We start from the raw sequence: 24,258 nt of genomic DNA, 5'->3' as shown, positions 1-24,258 counted from the left end.
CTTTGGTCCTTGTGCTGAGCTGGCACCGAGGGCACCCAGCGTGCGGCCACCACAATTACCTGCTCTCAGGCCCGGGCACCGCGGGGCCTGCCCCCAGCCCTGCTCCGCCCGCCAGCGCTCCTCCCGGCCTGGGAACAGGCCCCCGGAGCCCTGAGCGCCGCCCGGCTCGCCCTGCTGGGCCCGGCAGCATCCCGGGGAGAACCGGGAGCAGCCGCACGTCTCCGCAGCGTTCCCAGAGCCGCTGGGCGGGCAGCCAAGCCCAGAGCTCCCAGCGACACGGAGCGGGAGTCTCGTAATTAGCTTCTGGCGCGGCTTGGACACTTCAAAGACTCTTTCTAGTCAAGACAAAGCCAAGTTCTGTGCTCCGGTCGCTTTGGCGGGGAGCCGCCGGGACGGCCGCGCAGAGCTGGCACTGGGGAGGGCGGGGGGCAGGCAGGAGCAGGGCCCATCCCACTGGCGCTGGCGTCGCCCCCTGGAAGCAAACACATCCCGAGGACAATCCACACACACTCAGTTTGCACACACATGCACAGCGTGCACACCCTTTGTACACACTCACACACCCACACACAGCCCTCACATCCCGGACATATGCTCACCCTTCCCATCCCCCTACAAAACCACATCCACCCCTCGCACAGCCACGTGTACCCCCTGCACACACGTCCCTCGCACACTCCTTACCCCGGGGAGCCCTGCTGACGTGCCCTTTGTACACCCGTCCCTCGCACACTCCTTTCCCCGGGGAGCCCTGCTGACGTGCCCTTTGTACACCCGTCCCTCGCACACTCCTTTCCCCGGGGAGCCCTGCTGACGTGCCCTTTGTACACCCGTCCCTCGCACACTCCTTTCCCCGGGGAGCCCTGCTGACGTGCCCTTTGCACACACGTCCCTTGCACACTCCTTTCCCCGGGGAGCCCTGCTGACGTGCCCTTTGTACACACATCCCTTGAACACTCCTTTGCCCAGGGAGCCCTGCTGACGTGCCCTTTAAACACCCGTCCCTTGCACACTCCTTTGCCCGGGGAGCCCTGCTGACGTGCCCTTTGTACACCCGTTCCTTGCACACTCCTTTCCCCACAGAGCCCTGCTGACGTGCCCTTTGTACACCCATCCCTTGCACACTCCTTTGCCCAGGGAGCCCTGCTGACGTGCCCTTTGTACACCCGTTCCTTGCACACTCCTTTCCCCACGGAGCCCTGCTGACGTGCCCTTTGTACACCCATCCCTTGCACACTCCTTTGCCCGGGGAGCCCTGCTGACGTGCCCTTTGTACACCTGTTCCTTGCACACTCCTTTCCCCACGGAGCCCTGCTGATGTGCCCTTTGTACACCCATCCCTTGCACACTCCTTTGCCCAGGGAGCCCTGCTGACGTGCCCTTTGTACACCTGTCCCTTGCACACTCCTTTCCCCACGGAGCCCTGCTGACGTGCCCTTTGCACACACATCCCTTGCACACTCCTTTGCCCGGGGAGCCCTGCTGACGTGCCCTTGCACACACATCCCTTGCACACTCCTTTGCCCGGGGAGCCCTGCTGACGTGCCCTTGCACACACATCCCTTGTACGTTCCTTTGCCCGGGGAGCGCTGCTGTGTCCCGGGGCCTGGCTGCGGTGCCTGGCACGCCCTGTGCTTACAGGAAAGGCTGCGGTCACTCCTGCCAGTCTCTGGGATGCTGGGAAGGGGCACGGGCAGGCCAGGCTGTCCCCTACCGCAGCCGCCTGCCAGGAACACGCAGCCACGAAATGAGTTCATGGGAAGCTGGTGCCCGCCCACCAGAGGGGCCGGGGCTCCGGGAGCAGGGGCAGGGGCAGGTCCTTCCGCGTTTGTTCTCCTGGCCCAAAGCAATAGCCGAGGCGTTCTGCCTGCTCTGCCGTCCTTTGTTCCCCTGCCAGGGGCCTGGCCAGTTGGCCTGGTACACGGCGGGCACTAGGACCTGGCTCACAACGCCACCTCTGCCCGCCCCCAGGCTGGTCCTCTATAAACCCGGCTACACAGGGAGAGTTCCCAGGCTGGTCCCGGCTCAGGCACAGCCGGGAGGATGAGCCTGAGGATGGAGAGCCAGCGCCTGTCCTCCTACCGGCGCCGCTTCGGCCCGCAGGCTGCTGCCGGCCACCAGCCCCTCCGGGCCTCGCCCCTCATGTGGCTCCTCTCCCCCAGCCCCAGCCCCCGAGTCTCCATGACCAAGAGGAGGAGCTCGAGCCTGAGCATCCAGGCCAGCTCCAGGGTCCCCCCGGGCAAGGCAGACTTCTCCCTGGCCGAGGCGCTCAACTCCGAGTTCAAGGAGACGCGCACCAACGAGAAGGTGGAGATGATGGAGCTGAACGACCGCTTCGCCAGCTACATCGAGAAGGTGCGCTTCCTGGAGCAGCAGAACAAGGTGCTGGCGGCGGAGCTCAACCAGATCCGGGACAAGGAGCCCACCAAGCTGGCCGACATCTACCAGGAGGAGCTGAGGGAGCTGCGCCGGCAGGTGGACCAGCTGTCCAATGCCAAGACCCGGCTGGAGATTGAGCGGGACAACCTGCTGGAGGACACCAACGGCCTCCGGCAGAAGTAAGGAGCCGCCTGGACGGGCCGACGGCTCTGCAGCCGGAGCGGGCGCGGGGAACGGCCCGGTGGTAACCAGGCTTCGCCGCGAGGGCAGCGACTAACGCGGAGTAGCTGCAGTTCTGGGGGGACCCTGGGTGTGGGCATGAAGGCAGGGGGAGCAGGGACTGGATTAGCGGGAAGGCGGGGGTGCAGGGGCCAGGCGTTAAGAGGAAGGGGGGGTGCAGGGGCCCAGTTAGCGGGGAGGCGGGGGTGCAGGGGCCAGGCGTTAAGAGGAAGGGGGGTGCAGGGGCCGGGCGTTAAGAGGAAGGGGGGTGCAGGGGCCGGGCGTTAAGAGGAAGGGGGGTGCAGGGGCCCAGTTAGCGGGGAGGCGGGGGTGCAGGGGCCGGGCGTTAAGAGGAAGGGGGGTGCAGGGGCCCAGTTAGCGGGGAGGCGGGGGTGCAGGGGCCGGGCGTTAAGAGGAAGGGGGGGTGCAGGGCTGTTTTAGTGGGGAGACAGGGTGCAGGGACCGGTGGTTATTATGCCAGCTGGAGCCCACCTCTGCCATTCACCTGCTGGCCAGTCACGTCCCCGCTCTGCGCCCAGCTGCCCCGGCGGGTGGCTTTGGACGGGCTCTGCGGGTGGAGAGAGCTCAGTGGAGCCAACTCCGCCCCGGTAACCGACCGGCCCACTGGTGAGAGATTACGCTGCCCGCACCCGCACGGCCCCGTGCGCCCGCACCAGACGGGCCTGTACACGTTGCCTGGCACACGTCTGTGCCTGCACTAGCAGCTGGATTGCAGGGCGGCAGCTGGCCCAGGCCTCAGGGGGGCACGAGCGTGGCAGCCCCGGGCCTGCGTAGCCTGGCTCACACTCCGACCTCTCGTGCGCCGGTGGTGAGAGACGTGCACCGTTCCTGGCACAACCCACACGGGTCGAGACACCAGAAACGACCTTAACCTGGGAGCCAGATGGCAGAATGTGGGAGGGTGGCCGAAGAGGTGACGGTTCGCCAGCCTCAGACAGAGGTTTGCTTGTGGGGGTTGCTGGCTCTTTCTAGAGGCAGTGTTGTCTAATGGTTAGTGCAATGGAGGGGAGTTTGACTTTCAGGATCCCAGTTGCCATGCTGGGAGGGGAGAGTGCTCTGACAGCACATGGAAAATCATGACTCCTGAGTTCTGCTTGGAGAGAGGACGGGGTCTAGGTGCAGGCAGCAGGGGCTTGGAGTCGTAACTGCTGGGTCCTCACCACTCACTGTGGGCAAGAGCTGGGCTGGGCAGTAACTCTCGACGGGGGTGAGGGATCAAGAGCCGCGCTTGTCTACGGATGGGGTGCGGGATCGGGGTGGAGGCTGGGTGCAGAAGGGAGCTTAGGGTTCAGCCTGGGACAGGGGATTGGGGTGCAGGGTCTGGGAGGAGCTCTGGGCACAGGAGAGGATTCTGGCCTGGGGGAGGGGTGCGAGAGGGGGTTCAGGGTCTGGGAGGGAGTTGGGGTGTGGGAGGGGGTGCGGTGCCAGAGGCAGGCTCTGGTGGAGGGACACTTACCTAAGCAGCTCCCGACCGCTCTGTGCCAAGTGGCTCTCTGTGCGGGGGGGGAGGGGGGGAGGCTTCACACAGTGCCTCTGCCCCCAGCAAAATCTCTCAGCTCCACTGGCCGATGGAGGGTGAGCGATTTGCTGTGGGCAGGGATCGCACGAAGCCTCCCCCACCACAGCACAGAAGCCACAGGGAGCAGCCAGTCACTTTGAGCAGCGCTGCTACCAGCCCCGGGGGGGGGGGGGATTACAAGGGCTGTCGGCCTGGATCCAGCCCTGGGCTTTATCTTGCCCACCCTCGGGCAAGAGGCTGTTTGCTGCGCTGGAGGGGTAATTGCAGAGTCCTAGCGCTGCAGGGAGCTACAGACACGCTCGTTTTCGTTGCACTGGGGAAGGGCTCACGATTGTTGCTGCTGGCGAGACCTCGGTGGGAGGTGCCCCGTGCAGTTCTGTTCGTCAGAGAGCTCTGATTGGTCGAAGCGGAGCTGTCCGGGGAGGGACGGTGGGGACGCATCGCTGGGTTCGGGCGCAGTAGTTTGGGAATGGCCGAAACAGCCCATTGCAGCATTTCCACTTTGGCGGGGAGCGCCTGGTGCTCTCCAGGTTCCACAACAGCTTCTGTAACAGGTTAAGACATAAAAAGGACAGAACTGAAACAAACCGGACCAAGCGCCCTCGGCACGTGTCACGTTACTGGGGCGAGAGACATTTTTGCCCTTTCTTGCCCCGATCCAGGATGAGAAACAAGGTGGGTCTGTTCCGACCTCTCCCAGGCGGGGCACCCAGCACCCCCACCCGGCGCTCACCGTCAGGGGCGCACGAGCCTTGGTGGGACTCTGGCAAACACCCGCAACGGGGGCCAGATTCCTGTTCGGCTTATGGTGAGTTCAGCCCTTGAGCCAATCAGGCCTCCGCTGTGTTTGCTGAGCCCTTGAAAACCTGGCTCAGGGCCCGTTGAAAACCCTGGCCCTGGTGTCTCTGGAGCTCCGGTGAGGTGGAGGGTCCGTCCTTCCTCAGGCTACCTCTGGTCTCTTGCGCCCGTGAGCTGTCTGGGCTGGGCCGTCTCTCCCTCTCTGTCCCGGCAGCCTGGGGCTCGCTGGGCCTACGTGTGACAGCACGCACTAGTGACACCCTGCGCTGCGGACAAAGCCAGCAGGTCACAAGCCGAGGTGTGAAGGGCGACATCCCTGGCGAGTCAGCCCCCCTCGCACGCACACCAGACACACACACACGCCCAGCTCTCACCCAACAGCCCCGCACAGACAGCAAGATTTTTGTCCCGCGGCTGGTCAGATTTCCTGCCCAGCCGGCTGAGACACGTCCAGAAAAGGAGCACGGAGCCGCGGGGGTGCCCCAGAGACAGCTCACATCCAGCGGAGCACGACACGGGGGGGGGGGGGGGGGCGATCATTTTTGACTGGGGGCAACTTCAGAAATTTTTGAAGTGGCTCCAGGCCACCCCAGAAGGGGCGGAGCCTCAGGTGGAAGGGGCGGGGCCATGATACTTTCTGATTGGTCCGTGGGTGGGGGAGCATGAAAAGTCTTTGCCCCCAGTCCCCCAGAGAGAACAGCTGGCGGTTCCCTCAGGCACCTGCCCCCTTTGCCTGTCTGCAGGATCCCCACAAACCCCAGCACATCCCACGTCGCGCACGCCCCGTGGTGGGCAGCACCAACCACAACCCCTGGCCTGCCTGAGCTAGGGAGGGCGAGACGGGCAAGAGAGACCACTGGCCCCCACTTACACAGCGAATCAAGGGCCCGGGGTTCAGCCCCTGCAGAATGCCGTGTCACAGAGGAGGTCGGGGTCGGGGTCTGTGCGAAGGGGACTGTGTGTGTGTGTGTGTGTGTGTGTGTGTGTGTGTGTGTGAGGAGGGTTGCATTGGGCGTGCGACAGAGGAGGGTTGGGATGTGTGTGCAACAGCAGGGTTAGGAGTGTGTGCGACAGGAAGGTTGGGGTGTGTGGCAGAGGAAGGTTGGGTGTGTGACAGAGGAGGGTCAGGTGTGTGTGTGCAACAGAGAAGGTTGGGGTGTGTGGCAGAGGAAGGTTGGGTGTGTGACAGAGGAGGGTCAGGTGTGTGTCAGACAGAGAAGGTTGGGGTGTGTGGCAGAGGAAGGTTGGGTGTGTGACAGAGGAGGGTCAGGTGTGTGTCAGACAGAGAAGGTTGGGCGGGTGTGTGACAGGCAGGTCCATGGGTGTGTGCGACAGGCGGTTCGGGGCGGGTTTCCATCAGTGAAAGGGGCCATAGGGGCTCCGGACGCTCCCTGGTTGTTTTGCTCTTGAGGGTTGGTTTTTGGGGTTGCCCGGCGCAGCCGCCAGGGGACAGAACTCCGCCAACGGCCTGTTTGCTCCTGTTCCAGGCTACAGGACGAGATTAACCTGCGGCTGGAAGCCGAGAACAACTTGTCTGCCTACAGACAGGTGAGCGAGGCTGCCTGCGCCCAGCCAGGCCCAGCCTGGGGAGCTGGCAGATGGCGCGGGACAGGGTGGGACTCGGGTAGACGGGAGGCCCGGTGTGGGGGACTCCTGCTGAGATCCCCACTCCTGAGGCGCCCGGCTTGTCGGGGGAGAGAAGCGGGGGGCTGAGTGCCAGGGCTCCGGAAAGGGCGTGTGAGACACCAGCGACGGGGGGAGGCGAACCCCCAGGGCCCCGCCAGTCTGACCTGGGAGGAAATTCCTGCCCGGGGAGGCCCCGTTGGCACCCGACATTTCCCTGTCCGACTCGGGGAGGAGGCCGTGCCCTGCCCGCTGCCTCAGTGCGCAGGCTGAGAGCCGTTGTCCGGCCAGCGGGGGGCGTGCCCCTGCCCCTCACGGGAAGCGGGTGCCAGCTGCACTGGCCATAGTGGGGCACTGCTGTCCCCCCTTCCCAAGTCCTGGGGCACTGGGCTGGGAGGAGACTGGAGGGCCAGGCACAGGGCCAGCGCCAGTTGGACCAAGGACCAGCCAGTGCCACCTCGGAGCCATGGCCTGTCCCGTCTCCGGCTGTGGCCTCTCCTGACATGCGGGGGGGCCAGGGGGCAGTGGGAACCCTTCCTGACCACAGCAGGAGCTCAAGCTCTGGAGCATGGGACTCTAGGAACATGCAACAAACCAGGGGGAGGGAGGACTTGCTGAGCCCTGCCCCCCCCATCTTGTCACACAATGTCATGAGTGTGCCCAGCTCCCTACAGCCTAAGTCGATTGTTGGCCCCCAACACCCAGCGGAAGGTTGTTCCAGGCTGGGTGAAGGGTGCTTGGTGCTGTTGCGGTACAACCCCACCTACCTCCCGCAGTCTGTCCGCACGGGATCCAGCAGGGGGCGGTCCAGTCAGCCACTGCCCAGGGCGGCTGGCGCCTGTGGGCGTGAGGGGCGGGGAGGGCAGGTGGCGTGTTCGGGGTGTCAGTCTGCAGTGAGCCCACAGGCACGGCGGGCGGGGGGGGGGGGGTACCAGGTGCAAAAGAGATTGGAAACCACAACTTCATGGTCTTTCCAATCTGGGGGGGGGGGGCTCCTGTGGTCCTGGACGTGGCCTTGCACAATGGGCTGACAGGGCGCAGCCTCACACAGTCCAAATCCCACAGACACAACCCCACAAACCCCTACTCCCCTCACACAACCTCACAAACCCCTACTCCCCTCACACACACAACCCCACAAACCCCTACTCCCCTCACACAACCCCACAAACCCCTACTCCCCTCACACAACCTCACAAACCCCTACTCCCCTCACACAACCCCACAAACCCCTACTCCCCTCACACAACCACACAAACCCCTACTCCCCTCACACAACCACACAAACCCCTACTCCCCTCACACACACAACCTCACAAACCCTTAATCCTCTCATACACACACACACAAGTTCATAAACATCTGAACTCTTCACACACACACAATCGTACATACCCCTAATCTCCTCAGACACACACACACACACATATCATAAACCCCTAATCCCCTCACACACACAACCCCACAAGCCCCTACTCCCCTCACACACACACAAAGCCTCACAATTCCCTGTCTCCTCACACACACATACAACCTCACAAATCCCTAATCCCCTCACACACGCACACAACCTCACAAACTCCTACTCCCCCTCATACACACACACAACCTCACAAACTCCTAATTCCCTCTCACACTCAAAACCTCACAAACCCTTACTCCCCTCACACACACATACAACTTCACAAACCCCTAGTCCCCCCACATACAATCACACAAACCCCTAATCCTCTCACATACACAACTACACAAACCCCTAATCCCCTCACACACACAACTACACAAATCCCTAATCCTCTCACACATGCACAACCCCACAAACTCCTAATGCACTCACACACGCAATGTCACAAACCCCTAATCTTCCTACACACACAACCTCACAAACCCGTACTCACCTCACACAAACACACAAAGTCTCACAAACTCCTACTCCCCTCACACATACACAAGATCTCACAAACCCCTAGGCTACGTCTACACTGGCCCCTTCTTCGGAAGGGGCATGCTAATTTTGAAAGTGGGAATAGGGAAATCCGCGGGGGATTTAAATATCCCCCGCGGGATTTAAATAAACATGTCCGTCGCTTTTTTTCCGGCTTGGGGAAAAGCCGGAAAAAAGCATCTAGACTGGCCCGATCCTCCGGAATAAAGCCCTATTCCGGAGGATCTCTTATTCTTACTTTGAAGTAGGAATAAGAGATCCTCCAGAATAGGGCTTTATTCCAGAGGATCGGGCCAGTCTAGACGCTTTTTTCTGGCTTTTCCCCAAGCCGGAAAAAAAGCGACGGACATGTTTATTTAAATCCCGCGGGGGATATTTAAATCCCCCGCGGATTTCCCTATTCCCACTATCAAAATTAGCATGCCCCTTCCGAAGAAGAGGCCATTGTAGACGTAGCCCTACTGCTATCAAACACACATACAACTTCACAAATCCTTAGTCCCCTCACACACATACAGCCTCACAAACCCCTACTCCACATACACACACACACACACACAAAACCTCACAAACTTCTACTCCCCTCATACACACACAACTTCAGAAACCCCTAGTCCCCTCACATACATACAACCTCACAAACCTCTAATCCCCTCTCACACACACAACCTTACAAACCCCTACTCTCCTTACACACACACAACCTCACAAATCCCTAATCCCACACACAAAACTTCACAAACCCCAACTCCCTCACACACAGAAATCCTCACACACCCCTACTCCCCTCGCACACACACAGAACCTCACAAACCCTTACTCCACTCACATACACACAACTTTACAAACCCCTACGCCCCTCACACACATATACAAACTTCACAAACTCTTAGCCCCCCTCACATAATCACACAAACTCCTAATCCTCACACGCACACAACCTCACAAACCTCAACTCCCCTCACACACATACAACCTCATAAACCTCTAATCCCCTCATATACACAACCCCGCAAATCCCTAAACCTCTCACACACACAACCTCACAAACCCCTAATCCTCTCTCTCACACACAACCTCATAAATCCCCATTCCCCTCACACACACATAACCCCCCCCACAAATCGCCCTCATACCAATACAACTGCACACACCCGAAATCCCCCCCACCAACTCACCCCACACATCCCAAGTCCCCCACAAGCCCCCCACACTCCTCTCCCAGAGACACAGCGTGTCACACTCGCCCCGACGCCCCACACACAGACACAGCCCCCCACTCCTAGACCCCTCCCAGGTGAGATAACATGGCCAGGAACTGTCAGGCCGGGCCAGACGCAGAGTCTGAAACAGCCGCCCAGTAACCGGCTGGGGCACCGTACAGTGAGCTCTGCAAGAGCTGGGCACAGGGGGGCGTGGGCGGGTGACGGGGCTGGGGCTGCTGCTGCTGCAGTGAGAAAGGGCTGGAGGGGCCCCCTCGCCTGGAGGAACCTGCCCCTGAAACCCCTCATCCCTGGCCAGAGCCTCCCCTCTCTGCAACCCAACCCCGAGCCCCCTCCCCCACCTCGAACCCCTCATCCCGAGCCTCACCCCAGAGCCCCTCCCGGCACCCCAACCCCGAGCCCCCTCCCACACCTCGAACCCCTCATCCCGAGCCCCACCCCAGAACCCCCCAGGCACCCCAACCCCGAGCCCCCTCCCACACCTCGAACCCCTCATCCCCAGCCCCACCCCAGAACCCCCCAGGCACCCCAACCCCGAGCCCCCTCCCCCACCTCGAACCCCTCATCCCCAGCCTCACCCCAGAGCCCCTCCCGGCACCCCAACCCCGAGCCCCCCCCACACCTTGAACCCCTCATCCCGAGCCCCACCCCAGAGCCTCCCCCAGCACCCCAACCCCGAGCCCCCTCCCACACCTCGAACCCTTCATCCCCAGCCCCACCCCAGAGCCCCCCCCCGGCACCCCAACCCCGAGCCCCCTCCCACACTTTCAACCCCTCGGTCCCACCCCGCTACAGTCCCCTCTCAGGCCCTGGGCTCCGTGCGTGCTGGCTGGGGGCTGCGTGGTCCTGGCCCCAGGGGAGCGCTGCAGAGCACAGCAGGTGGCCCTGGGGCGACACAGTCGCAGGCCAGAGGCCCTGGCTGCCAGGGTGGCTTTGCCATGTTGCTGGCAGGGAAGATGCGAACGGGGGCCAAGAGCTGACTGAGCCGGCGATCAGGCCCCAGGGGGCGGCTCAGCCCACGGTTGTCCCATGAGAGTTGCTCAGCCCCTAAGCTATTGTGCACCCGAGCTCCCCAGGCCAGTGTGCACGGAGCTGCACATGCAGAGTCCTGGCGGGAGCCGTGACCTCGCCTCCCCGCTTCTCGCCCAATGGCAGGATGTTGACAATGCTGCATTAGTGCGCTTGGACCTGGAGCGGAAAGTCGAGTCGCTGCAGGACGAGATCAACTTCCTGCAGAAAGTGCACGAGGAGGTACCATGTGACTGTGCTCCTGCCCCGAGGGTGCGGGGTGGGGCTCTGTCCTTGCTGGGCCGTGCTCTGAGCCCGGCCTAGCTACCTGGACAGGTAGAGCCTTGTGGTGGGAAAGGTGCCTCATTCACCCTTGGGGGGTCATCTCTCCCCCCGCCCGCCTTGTGCACCGCGGGTGGGCGCCTGCCACCTGGCCTGCTATTCCCACCAGCTGGCAGGAGAAATCTTTGGCCAGGTGATGTGTCGATTCTGTGAGGGGTGTCAGAGGGTCTGCGTTGGTATAATCTACCCCCCATAGGTCAGTCCCACCCCTTTTGTTGGCTGGCAGGGGCCCATCTTCCACGGCGTGGTACAGCCCGTCTCCCGCGTGTGGCACAGCCCCTGTCCTGTGGTGTGGCACAGCCCATCTCCCCTGGCATGGCACAGCCCATATCCCGTGGCGTGGCACAGGCCCTCTCCCGTGGCGTGGCACAGGCCGTCTCCCACGGCGTGGCACAGGCCGTCTCCCACGGCGTGGCACAGGCCGTCTCCCACGGCGTGGCACAGGCCCTCTCCCCTGGCGTGGCACAGCCCCTCTCTCCTGGCGTGGCACAGGCTGTCTCCTCACCTCCGCCCCACCTCGCTCGTGTCTTTGCAGGAGCTGCGAGAGCTGCAGGAGCAGCTGGCCACGCAGCAGGTCCACGTGGAGATGGACGTGTCGAAGCCGGACCTGACGGCTGCGCTGCGGGAGATCCGCATTCAGTATGAGTCCATGGCCTCCAACAACATGCACGAGACCGAGGAGTGGTACAGGTCCAAGGTACCGGGGCACTGGCAGCACTGGGCGCCCTCCATAGCCCTCAGACCGGGGCTGCCAGGGAAGCAAGCTGGGGGCCGCACATGCCTGGCTCTCACCCCAGCCACGGCGGGTCTGGACTGGGCTGTGCCGAGGTGCTGCCTCCTGGGCCGGCCAGGGGAGCTCGCAGGCCGACTGGAAGGGCTGGTTCTGAAGTGAACCCTGTGGTGAGTCCCCTGTGGGAACACTCACACTAGTGTGTGTCCTTGGCCAGCACCTTTCGCACGAGGGTCCCAAGGCTCCTCACGGATTGTGCCCCACTCTGGGGCCTGGGGTTGCTCTCCCCCTTCGGCCCACGGGGGAGGGGAGAAGCAGAAGTTAAGGCTCCGAAGGTCACTGGCCCAGAGCCGAGGCCCTGCCCAGCCATGAGCGCATCGGTCAATCAGCCGGCCCGCCAGGCGGGGCGTCCCTCGCCCCCGGGCCACGCGCTGACGGCTCCCCCCTCAGTTTGCAGACCTGACGGAGGCTGCAGCTCGGAACGTGGACGCCCTGCGCCTGGCCAAGCAGGAGGCCAACGAGTACCGGCGGCAGCTGCAGGCCCTCACCTGCGACCTGGAGTCCTTGCGGGGACTGGTAGGCCTGGCGCTGGGGCGGGGGCGGGGGCAGGCAGTAGTGAGATGGGGCACCGGGCCCTTGGGTGCCCTCCATTAGCACAGGCCTCCCAGAGACGGTCACTCCCTCACCGAGCCCTGCCCTGGCTCCACGCTTCCCCGGCTCCAATGGACCGAGCGTTCAAACAGAAATAGGGCTCAGCCAACATACCTGTGGGGCACCCTGGGGAAGGGGATGGGGTCTGCTCCCGTGGGGCACCCTGGGCTGGCCGGGTCTGCTCCCGTGGGGCACCCTGGGCTGGCCGGGTCTGCTCTCATGGGGCACCCTGGGCTGGCCGGGTCTGCTCCCGTGGGGCACCCTGGGCTGGCTGGATCTGCTCCCGTGGGGCACCCTGGGCTGGCCGGGTCTGCTCCCGTGGGGCACCCTGGGCTGGCCGGGTCTGCTCCCATGGGGCACCCTGGGGAAGGGGATGGGGTCTGCTCCCGTGGGGCACCCTGGGCTGGCCGGGTCTGCTCCCATGGGACACCCTGGGGAAGGGGATGGGGTCTGCTCCCGTGGGGCACCCTGGGGAAGGGGATGGGGTCTGCTCCCCTGGGGAAAGCAGGAAGAGTAGCAGCTGCCGTGGCTGAGTGCTGTGGTTGGTGCGGGGGACGGGCCACGCAGGCCCGTGGGGCAGTCCATGCTGTAGCCGTTCCGGAGCTCGGTGGCCCCTGCGAGGACCACGTGAGCCGGGGCTGCAGGGGCCACCTCACCCGCTGTGACCCGATCCCTGAGGGCAGGTCGAATGCAGGCGGGTCCCAGCCCCTCCCCTCTGCCCCGCGCAGAACGAATCCCTGGAGAGGCAGCTGCGGGAGCTGGAGGACCGTTACGTCTCGGAGACGGCCAGTTCCCAGGACACCATCGTCCGGCTGGAGGAGGACACCCGCAGCCTCAAGGAGGAGATGGCCCGGCACCTCCGGGAGTACCAGGACCTGCTGAACGTCAAGCTGGCCTTGGACATTGAGATCGCCACCTACCGCAAGCTGCTGGAGGGCGAGGAGAGCCGGTGAGGTCCGGGGGAGGCTGAGCACATCTGAGCTCACCGCCCCGCCAGGCACGGCTGCAGGGGTGGCCAGGTCTCGTGCTCGGCCCCAGGGAAGGGCCTGAACTGAACGGCCCGGGCCTTGCAGGGAAGCGCGGGCGGGATCCCAACCTCGCAGCTGGGCCCTTCTCTCCGTGGGTGCTGCAAGCGAATGGCTTTCCTCGTCCCCCGCTGCCCCAGAGCTCTCGGAAGCCCTGGCCCGGCCCCGTGGGCCTCCCGACAGAGACCTCCCTCCCCCCGTGAGGCGGAGGCGGCCTTGCCTGGGAGGTACCTCGGCTGGCCGGTCTCACACTGCACCTCCCTTTGCCTTGCTCCCGCAGGATCACCATCCCCGTGCAGACCTTCTCCAACCTGCAGATCCGAGGTCAGGACGCTGCGCCCCACGGGGGAGGGCTGGGAAGGGCGGGCACGGGGTCCCCTCGCCACGGCGCTGCCCCCGTGCCCAGCTCTGCTCTCGTGGGGCAGAGGGGGCATGCGGGGCTGGGGACCGGGACGGCCACTTGCAGCTAGAGGCCAGCCCAGCTCGTGCTTCGGAGCCGACGCCCATCACCGTGCAGTTGGCCAGATGCATTGTGGGATTTTCCCCATCTTCCTGAGGCAGCCGGGGGAGCACAGCTGGGTGGACAGGGAGCCAGGCCACCAGGCTCTACTGCCCCAACCTGACACGTGGCCTCGGGTGGCCCTCCCCTCTGCCAGCGCCTGGGGATCTCCTGTGCTCTGTAGTCACCGGTGCCATGGGGCCCCACGGCTCTGGCCTGGTCAGCCCGGAAGATGCGGGGGGGAAGCCTGCACATGGGCTCCCTGGGCCCAGCCAGGTGACATGGGGACCCGGTAACGGGAACCGGAGCCCTGGCCACGTCCCCGACACCACTGCTCAGTCAGCAGCCTGCTCCGTGGGGCAGGGGATCCTGCCATGGGGGATGGGGGAGCCCCAGGAGAGCTGGGGGGCAGGAGGAGATTCGGAGCAGCGGGGCCTTGGCCAGGAGGGTGTGCCTTTCCAAGCAGGAATCCAGGCACCCGGACCGGCAGCGACTCTCCCAGCGCAGTGCACCCCCCGAGCAAAGCGCCAGCGCCAGCGCCCTCACAGTACCCAGCCCACGCCCTCCGCAGCCCATCGAACGGACGTCCCCGTCGGGGCAGCCCAGTGGGAGCAGGCAGGGGACAGGCCCCGGTAGCCCATGGGCTGTGTGAGTCCAGCAGGGCGCAGAGCCCTTTGCTAGCAGATCTCGGAGCCCCGTGGCTGGCTGTGCTGTTGGTGCGAGGGAGGCTGGTTTCGTGGCTCCCGTACCCTGTGCAGCTCTGGCCCCGTCTGCTTCGTGCTGCCTTGTCCCGCTTGGCTGGGCTTTCTCGGCGCCGAGACAGTGACGCGTTGGCTCTTCCCCACAGAGACCAGCCTGGACACCAAGTCCGTGTCTGAGGCTCACCTAAAGAGGAGCATCGTGGTCAAAACTGTGGAGACCAGAGATGCAGAGGTAAGTGATGCCCTCCTCCCCCGCCCCCACCCATCAGCCTTCCCCCCCCTCCCTACCGGGGACCCCCTGGCCTTGCCATGCTGCATTCCCTGCTTTCTGGGGCTTCCAAGTACCAGGCCTGGGGTGACGGGCAGGTGCGCTGGCTGGACAGTGCTAGGGGGCGGGGCGGGGAAGGGAGGGGGCTGTTCTGCCTGCAGAGTCAGAGACCCCCATGTGTCTGGCGGGGTGTCCCACGGGGCCGGGGTGGAGGCAAGCCAGGCCCTGGTGCTGTGCGGGAGAGCCGAGCAACACAAGCCACAGCCCGGCACGGCAGCTCCTTTGAAATCAGGGTGGGGTGTCCCAGCCGCGCGCTGCCAGGGGTGTCGTGACGCCCTCGTTTGACCAGGTCGACGCGGTCCCGTCTCGATCGGGTTGAAACGCTCCGGCACGGGAAAGGCATTTCCCTTGGCCGCGGGTCCGTGGGCTGCTGCGTGGCCGTCGCGCGGCGGTTCCCAGCCTTTTCGAGCACACGGAGACTTTGCAATCTACTATCGCTGCACGGCCCCGCCAAACGATCCCTTTTGCGAGCACCCAGCGAAACCCTTCCCGCCGCTCGGAGGGCTTGGAATGGCTGGCGCGGGGCGACGCTTCCAAAAGAGAGAAACCGGTGAAAGAGACCGACCCGTTCGTGAGCCGACTGGGCTCGGAGCTGCTCAGCTCCCATTGGCTGCTGTTCACCCGCGCTGCTTCCTCAGCCCCTGTGCCCTCCGTCCCCTGCCCAGCCACGGAGCGAGGGGGCTCTCGTGGCCAACAGGAGCTCTGGAGCTGCCAGCTGCTCAAGGGCAGAACTTCGGGAGTGGGGCGGGGGCAGCAGCTGAGGGCCAGACTTGGCTTGCTTTGGATCCTGTTCCCTGGACGCTAAGGGAGCGAGGGGAAAGTGCTTGCATCCCATGCATGCCTCTCACACACCAGCCAGGCATGAGCGGGATGCAAGCACTTTCCCCTCGCTCCCTTAGTGCTGGGGAATGGGATCAAAAGCAAGCCACATCCCAGCATGCATAGCTGCTGCCTCCTCCCCCACGCCCGCGGTGGGAGGGGGGAAGAAAAGGAAAAGAAAAGTAAGGTGGGCCAGATCCTTACTTCTAGAAACTCTCCCCCCCTGCCATGCCCTCGCGGAGCCCCGGGGACCCCAGGCTGGAACCCGCGGTGTTAGAACACTGGCTGACTGGTCTGTCCCTGGTGCCGCGCACGATAGTCTAGTCTCAGTCTGACCAAAGTGAGCCGGAGCGACGTGTTTTCACCTTTTCTAGCAGATCTGATGGTCCCAGAATTCCACGGGCTGTTTTTCAGTTTGTGTCGTGGGAAGTTCTGGCCCCTTGTTCTCACTCTGGGCTAATTATTTTCCGAAACTCAGAATTTCCAGCTGAACAGAAATGCCAGTTTCCAGCCAGTTCCACGGTGCGGTTACGGCATCGCATGGAGATCTCGGCTCCCGGCCCCCCGTGCCCCAGGCCGTGGCGCGCTGGGCAAGGCCGAGCCCTCCCCTCGCCCACCCTTTGTCCTGTCTGTAGGCTGCGGTAGTGCTGGTGCGGCCAGGCCAGCCCCAGGCTAGGAGCTGGGGGAGGGAGTATATTGTACTGGTCCAGCTGTTGGCGAGCCAAGCTGCTGAGCCACGCAGAGCTCGTCCAGCCTGGGCGCGGCCCTCGGAGCAGCCAGGGCCACTGCTAAGCAGGCGTCCGGCGTGTGGGGGGCGGCTGAACCGAAGCCGGCAATTCCAGGTGGATTACTGTGCATAAGGGTTGCAGTGGGCACCCGTGAGCAGCAGGCACCGTGGCGTGTTACCAACGGATGAGGCTGGAAACGTAAATTCCTGACACCCCGAAACCCACAGTCTCACCAGGCACTCTCTGCCTCGTGACAATCCCTGGCACCCCCCACGGCCTGCCCGTGTCACGCTGCCTGGGGCGGGCAGGCTGCCGAAGAGCAGGCCAGCTGGGGGTCTTGTGCGTCTGCTGAGACTCTGCCCCTCCGCGTCCGGCCAACAGAACGAGACTCGGTGTCTCCTTGGGGGGATTTTTCATCCTTCCCCCGGTGCCAAGCTGCTGCGTGAGTTCACGCGCAGGCCTCCCCTTCCCGGCGGGCGGGGAACCCCACAAACCCCAGGTCGAGCCTCAATGCTCTCTCCTGCGACCCTGCAAACCCGCCCTGCAGCGCCGGAGCCTGGGCCCAGCGGGATCCGCGGGGTTCACGCCCGCAGTGACCCACAAGCTGCCCCTGACGTCCAAACAGGAACCCACCCTCCCAGCACTGACCCCATGTGACCCCTGGTGCCAGTGAGCCCCGGGCCTTGGTCTGCCAGCGTCCCAGCCACTTCAAACCCTTTCTGCAGAGCACCCTCGCCCACCCTCGCCCACCGCATCAGGGACACCCGCAGGCCGCTGGCCCCGCCCCGCCCCGCGAAGGGCTCCGTGCCGCTCGAACACGTTGCCTCTGCCCTGTCTCTCCTGGCATTTCACCCAGCCCGGGGCAGCAAGGGAGGGGGCGGGACGGTGCACAGCTCGGCACAGCCTCTGCGGGGCAGACACGGCTCGTGGGATGCCAGGCCCTGGGGGGCGGGGCCAGGGCCCTGGGGGCGGGGCCAGGGCACTGGGGGCCGGGGCCAGGGCTCTGGGGGGTGGGGCGGGGTCAGGGCCCTGGGGGGGCGGGGTCAGGGCCCTGGGGGCGGGGCCAGGGCAATGGGGGCCGGGGCCAGGGCTCTGGGGGGTGGGGAGGGGTCAGGGCCCTGGGGGGCGGGGTCAGGGCCCTGGGGGGTGGGGCGAGCAGGGCCCTGGGGGGCGGGGTCAGGGCCCTGGGGGGTGGGGCGAGCAGGGCCCTGGGGGGCGGGGCCAGGGCCCTGGGGGGCGAGCAGGGCACGCTGAGGTGCCGGGGCAGAGCTGCCGGGGGCGGCCCGCGCGCTTGCTCTGGCCGCGAGGAGGGAGGGGCCCCGCAGGCGACGCGCGCCAGGCACCCCCGTAGCGACAGAGACGAGGCGGCTGGGGCGCCCCCGACCCCCACGTCCACACAGGGACAAATCCCGCAGGGAGTGGGGTTTGCAAGGGCAGGGGTGGGCAATCATTTTTAAAAGGGGGCCACGTCATTCATTTCTGGAGTGGCCCCAGGCCTCCCTTGAGGGGGCGGGGCCTCAGGCAGAAGAGGCGGGGCCAGGAGATGTCCCGCCCACAGATGCTGATTGGCCTGGGGTTGGGGGAGCGGCAGGGCTTTGCCCACCCCTGTGCTAGGGATTCGCTCCTGGGGTCATAGAACCCCGGGGCGGGCAGAGCCCTCGGGAGCCAGCACGTCCGGCCCCCTGCCCAACTAGACAGACATCAACCGTCCAATCACACACAGCCAGACCCGCTTGCCCCGCCCCCTGCCCGCCCCTCATTCACCCCCCCCACTCGCTGTCCCCCACCCTCACATTCATCGGGCTGGGGCGGGGGTTGGGGTGGGTGCAGGCTCTGTGCTGAGGGTGGGGCCGAGGGGTTCGGAGCTGGGTGGGGGCTCTGGGTTGAGCCGGGAGAGTTCGGGGGGGTTGGGGGGGCTCAGAGCCAGCCTTAGCCGCTCTGCGCCACCGACCGGCCGTTGGGCCACGGAGCTCCGGCCAGTGACAGTGACGGTCGCCTCCTCGCCCACAGGTGATCCAGGAATCGCCCCAGGAGCACCAGGGCTGAGGCGGGCGCCCGAGGGACGGCTGAGGCGCATGTAGCTGTAGATGTCGCGCTCGTAGATCCCGTGTGACACGGAGCCAGGAGGGCCCCGCCCGGAGCAGCGTGTGGCACGTGCCGGGGTTAACGAGACTAACCGAGGAGCTAGTGTAACCAGCGCCCTTAGCACTGCTGCCCCCCTGCCCTCCCCACTACTCCTCCCCCCCCACGCTACTCCTCCCCCTCCCCCCTGCTGCGGCAGCCCCCGACCTGCCTCCCGCTGCTCCAGCGCCTGCTGGGGTCCCAGGTCAGCGCTCACCCCGAGCCAGGGCTGGGCTAGGCCCCACGGTGCCACCCAGACACGGGCCCTGCCGGACGGGAGGGGGAGGCAAAGCTCCCCGAGGCCCAGCTCGTGCCCACACAGAGCCAAACCCACGGCCCGGGGACTTCCCCTGCCTCCAGCCCCAGGCCTCAGCCCCCCGCCTGTGGCCCAGCACCCAGGCCAGGCCAGAGGGCGAGTGTGCCCAGGGCTCATGCTGACTGTGCCCAGGGAGCCCCCATGGCGTTGACGGGGGCAGGAGGGGGGATGCTGCAGAGACCTGCCGTCCATCAGCCCTGCCCCCCATCCCAGTGCCCCCAAGATGGGCTGGGCCCGAAGGAGCCGTGTCCTGCTCTCGGGCCCTGCCCTGGCCGGTACAGCACCACCCGGCCTGCGGTGGCTAGTGGGCGGGGGGCAGGGCTGGGCTGCCTGGGCCGGTGCCCCCTTGGGGCTGCGGGCTTGGGACGAACAGTCGTCTGGCCTGAGCGCCAGGCAGATTCAGCCGGAGGAGCTGGGGGCCGGCGGGACAGAGCCGTCCTGCAGCCTCACACTGCACCCAGGAACCCGCCTAAGGAGGGGGTGCGGCACAGGCGTGGCCCTGGCCCGGGCAGGCGCCTCTGCTGGCTCCCCGAGCCTTGGGGCAGTTCTCAGGAGGGGCACCGCCCGCCTCAGCAGCACCTGAATGGCTAAATGCCCCCCCCCCCGTGACCCTCTCCTGCCCCCTTCCCCCACAGGCACCAGTCGCCGGCCTGGGAGGGGTGGAGGAGAGGCTGGCAGCCTGAGGAGACCTGGCTGTGTCGGCAGGAGCCCAGGGTGAGGGAGCCGTACCGGCCCCGTCTCTGGCAGGGGGGCAGCACCGTGCCCCGGGGGAGCCTGGCTCAGGCTGGCCCTGCCTGGGCTTGGGAGAGTGGCAGTCGGGCTCTGGAGCAGGGCGGGGTTGTGCCACGGCGGCGAGGGGGACGCAGGCGGGGCAGGCGGGGGGAGGCAGAGCAGGGCTGTTACTGTCGGGGGAGAGCCAGCAAGCGGCTGATCACAGCCAGCCAGGGCTTCTCCCCGCTTGGACGGTGCTAATGCAAGTGGAAATGGTGAGGGGAGGGGCGGGCAGGGCGAGGAGCGGGGGGGCCTGTCTGGGCGCCCACTGGCACGGTCTGGGGCAGGAGACGTTCAGCGACCGCCGCTGCGCTGGGGAGGAAGGAGGCTCCGCTCTCAGGGTGAGCGCTTGGGGGGCTGGGCCCTGCTGGCGCTGCAGCCCCCCTTGGGCCGTGACACGTGCCAGGGCTCCATAGGTGCCACCCTGCAGCTTCAGCAGCGGGGGAGGGAGGCAGCAGCAGGCCCAGAGCTGACACGGTCTGCGACCCAGCGAGCCGTCGGCTGGGCCTGCGGGCAAAGACCCTGCCAGGCATCACACCTGGGCAGCGCATCCTGCGAGGGCTACACTGCGTTTCCAGCCAGGCCCCGGTGAGCCAGGCATCCCGCAGGGCGGGGCAAAGAGGGGTGGGGCACGGAAGGGCAGAGCAGGGAAGGACGGGGTGGGGCAGGGCAGGGCAAGATGGGGCAGAGCAGGACAGGGCAGGACGGGTCAGGGCAGCTGAAACTCATCATGAGCAGATCAGAATAACACCTCCCCTCCCCGCCCCCCCTGGTCTCAGCCTGCTGGACGGGGTCCCAGTCCCACCCTGGGGCTGCTGTATCCTGCTGCATCCCAGTCCAAGGAGCCCCGAGCCATGTTTCCCTGGGGCGCGGCTAGTTTAGAATATGGGTTCCCAAACTGGGGAGCGTGGCCCCGGGGGTGTATGAAGAAATTCCAGGGGGGGTGCGAGGCGACCCAGCCACGTACAGCCCCGTCAATCCCGCCCCAGGGGGGGCGTGAGGGTTTCCCAAAAATCAAAAAGGGGGCGTGATGCCGGAAAGTCTGGGAACCGCTGGTTTAGAAGCAAAGATCTGCTGGTCCCTCGAGCGTTTCGTGCCAGGCGAATCGAGTGCCACTCACCTGCCCTCCTCCAGCTGCGCTTCCCAGGGGCCTGAGTCCCGCTGCTCCCTGCAGCCAAGGGCACGTTGTCCTCTGCGGTGCAGCTGTGTCACCCAGCAAGGGCCCACCCAGACCCTGTGCCCTAACCACTAGACCCTACTCTCCCTCCAGAGTCCTCACGAGAGCTTCCCGAAGCGTTGAGGAGGCCGTGCTGGGCCCTGTGTGACTCACAGCTGGGTGCCAGGCTGCTCAGCAGGGAGGAGAGATCCTGCGCGGCTCAGGATCTCAGCGGGGGCCCAGCACTGTCTTAGCGGGGGCCAGGCAGGGGTGGTACGCAAGGGGCATGCCAGGGAGGGGGGTGTTGAGGGTTGTGTGCCCTGCCCCCCACTCAGCACTCTCGTTAGTGAACGCCCTGCTACCCAATCCCAACGCTAATAGCCGCAGCGCGAGCACAGAAATAAAGCTAATGCAAGTACTGCCTGCTCGCGGGTGGATGGTCGTATCTGTGGGCTGCCCCGCACCCGAGCTGGTCGTATCTGTGGGCTGCTCCGCGCCCGAGCTGGTCGTATCTGCGGGCTGCCCCGCGCCCGAGCTGGTCGTATCTGTGGGCTGCTCCGCGCCCGAGCTGGTCGTATCTGCGGGCTGCCCTGCGCCCGAGCTGGTCGTATCTGCGGGCTGCCCCGCGCCCGAGCTGGTCGTATCTGTGGGCTGCCCCGCGCCCGAGCTGGTCGAATCTGTGGGCTGCCCCGCGCCCGAGCTGGTCGTATCTGTGGGCTGCCCCGCGCCCGAGCTGGTCGAATCTGTGGGCTGCCCCGCGCCCGAGCTGGTCGTATCTGTGGGCTGCCCCGCGCCCGAGCTGGTCGTATCTGTGGGCTGCCCCGCGCCCGAGCTGGTCGTATCTGTGGGCTGTCCCGTGCTCGAGCACCCCCAGCTGTGCCAGTGCCCCTTGTGCCCTGCCTGGCAGCCACCTGCTAATCCAAGTGGGGGTCCTGCCCAGCCTTTGTCAGTGCAGCCCAGTCCCGACCTGTGCCAGGGCGTCTCCCAGCCCCGTTGCTGGTGAGTCTCTAGCAAGCTCGGCACTGTGGGCGCATGCAGCCAGAGCAGCCCTGCCCCTGCCTCTTGCCCCATGTTCCGTTGTGAGCGCCCTGGCCTGGAGGCTGGGCTGGGAAACAGGCAGGGAAGAGGGTGACACTCCTAGCCTGCCGAGGCCGGGCTCACAAGGACTGTGTGTGCGCACCGTCAGGCAGCATTAGCTGGCAACTACAGGGAGGGGAAGGTGTGAACCCAGAATGGCAGCAGTGAAAGGGAGTGGAACCGGTGTGAACCGACACCCCGCCAGGTGTGAACTGACACACCCCACCAGTGTAAACTGACACACCCTGTCTGTGGGACACATGCCCCATCTGTGGGGCTTTTGTGAATTGACGCACCCCACCAGTGTGAACCAACACACCCCACTGGTGTGAACTGACACACCCTACCAGTGGGAAGTGACAACCAAATTGTGTGAACCCACACACCCCATCTCTGGGACTGGTGTGAACCGACTCGCTCTGCCGGTGGGACTGGTGTGAATTGACACACCCAACAGGCGAATCATAGAATCATAGAGCTGGAAGAGACCTCAGAAGGTCAAGTCCAGCCCCCTGCTCTAGGCAGGACCAATCCCAACTAAATCAACCCGGCCAGGGCTTTGTCAAGCCGAGACTTAAACACCTCTAGGGATGGAGACTCCACTACTGCCCTAGGGAACCCCTCCCAGTGCTTCACTACCCGCCTAGGGAAATAGTTTTTCCCAATATTCATCCTGGACCTCTCCCACCACAACCTGAGCCCATTGCTCCTTGTTCTGCATCTGTCACTACTGAGAACAGCCTCTCTCCACCCTCTTTGGAACCTCCCTTCAGGAAGTTGAAGGCTGCTCTCAAATCCCCCCTCACTCTTCTCTTCTGCAGACTAAACAGACCCAACTCCCTCAGCCTCTCCTTATAGGACATATGCTCCAGCCCCCTAATCATTTTGGTTGGCCTCCGCTGGACCCTCTCCAATGCGTCCACATCCTTTCTATAGTGGGGGGCCCCGGCTGCTTTCCAGAATAAGTGGCCCAGTGTAGACACAGCCCTCGCGTCTTGCTCACAACACTCCTGTTAATGCAGCCCAGAATCAGGTTTGCTTTTTTTTGCAAGTGTCACACTGTTGACTCATATTTAGCTTGCAGTCCACTCTGACCCCTAGATCCCTTTCCGCAGGACTCCTGCCTAGACCGTCATTTCCCATTCTGTGTGTGTGACACGGATTGTTCCTTCCTAAGTGGAGCACTTTGCATTTGTCCTTATTAAACTTCATCTGATTTACTTCAGACCATTTCTCCAGTTTGACCAGATCATTTTGAATGATGACCCGATCCTCCAAAGCACTTGCAACCCCTCCCACCTTAGTATCATCTGCAAACTTAATAAGTGTACTCTCTATGCCAATCTCTAAATCATTGAAGATATTGAACAGAACCGATCCCAAAACAGACCCCTGTGGAATCCCACTTGTTATGCTTGACTCTAAACCATTAATAACTACTCTCTGAGAATGGATATCCAGCCAGTTATGCACCCACCTTATAGTAGCCCCATCTAAGTTGTAGTTCCCTTGTTTATTGATAAAAAGGTTATGAGAGACCGTATCAAATGCCTTACTAAAGTCTATGTATATCACGTCCACTGCTTCCCCCTTGTCCACAAGGCTTGATATCCTATTAAAGAAAGCTATCAGATTGGTTTGACATGATTTGTTCTTTACAAATCCATGCCGGCTGTTACCTGTCACCTTATTATCTTCCAGATGTTTGCAGATGAATTCCTTAATTACTTGCTCCATTATCTTCCCTGGGACAGAAGTTATCCGAGGAGGCATACCTGGGTGGTCGACAAATGCCTTTGATGTCGACACCCGTGCGTCCAGACTATCGCGCTGAGCCGACAAACAGCTGATCAGCTGTTTGTCGGCTCAGCGCGGCAGCCATGTAAATTTAAATGAAGCGGCGATTATTTAAATTGCCGCTTCATTTTCCTATGTCTGGTAGCCTAATCTACATGCCTCTGGCGACAGAGGCATGTAGCTAGACGTACCCCAAGTTTCCTGTTATTGTTTCTCCCTCTTCACTAAGCAATGGGCTTACCCTGTCCTTGGTCTTCCTCTTGCTTCTAATACGTTTGTAGAATGCCTTCTTGTTCCCCTTTATGTCTCTAGCTAGTTTGAGCTTGTTTTGTGCCTTTGCTTTTCTAATCTTGCCCCTGCATACTTGTGTTATTTGCTTATATTCATCCTTTGTAATTTGACCTAGTTTCCACTTTTAATATGGCTCCTTTTTAATGTTTAGATCATGTAAGATCTCCGGGC

The 24,258-nt window shown here is 63.9% G+C and overlaps 1 protein-coding gene across 1 annotated transcript; it reads left to right on the top strand.

The window, feature by feature from the left end:
- The first annotated feature begins 1,986 nt into the window (after positions 1 to 1,986).
- Positions 1,987 to 21,347, top strand: GFAP (glial fibrillary acidic protein). Its single transcript, XM_075911319.2, has 9 exons — positions 1,987 to 2,558; positions 6,424 to 6,484; positions 10,883 to 10,978; positions 11,613 to 11,774; positions 12,258 to 12,383; positions 13,187 to 13,407; positions 13,764 to 13,807; positions 14,830 to 14,915; positions 18,569 to 21,347. The coding sequence occupies exons 1-9, from the start codon at positions 2,044 to 2,046 to the stop codon at positions 18,602 to 18,604; spliced, it is 1,347 nt and encodes a 448-aa protein (XP_075767434.1). The 5' UTR covers positions 1,987 to 2,043; the 3' UTR covers positions 18,605 to 21,347.
- The last annotated feature ends 2,911 nt before the right edge of the window (positions 21,348 to 24,258 follow it).

Source organism: Pelodiscus sinensis, chromosome 29 (genome assembly GCF_052426305.1).
Source record: "Pelodiscus sinensis isolate ZL-2025 chromosome 29, ASM5242630v1, whole genome shotgun sequence".
NCBI classification, from domain to species: domain Eukaryota; kingdom Metazoa; phylum Chordata; order Testudines; family Trionychidae; genus Pelodiscus; species Pelodiscus sinensis.
This window is presented reverse-complemented; position numbering and strand designations above follow the sequence as displayed.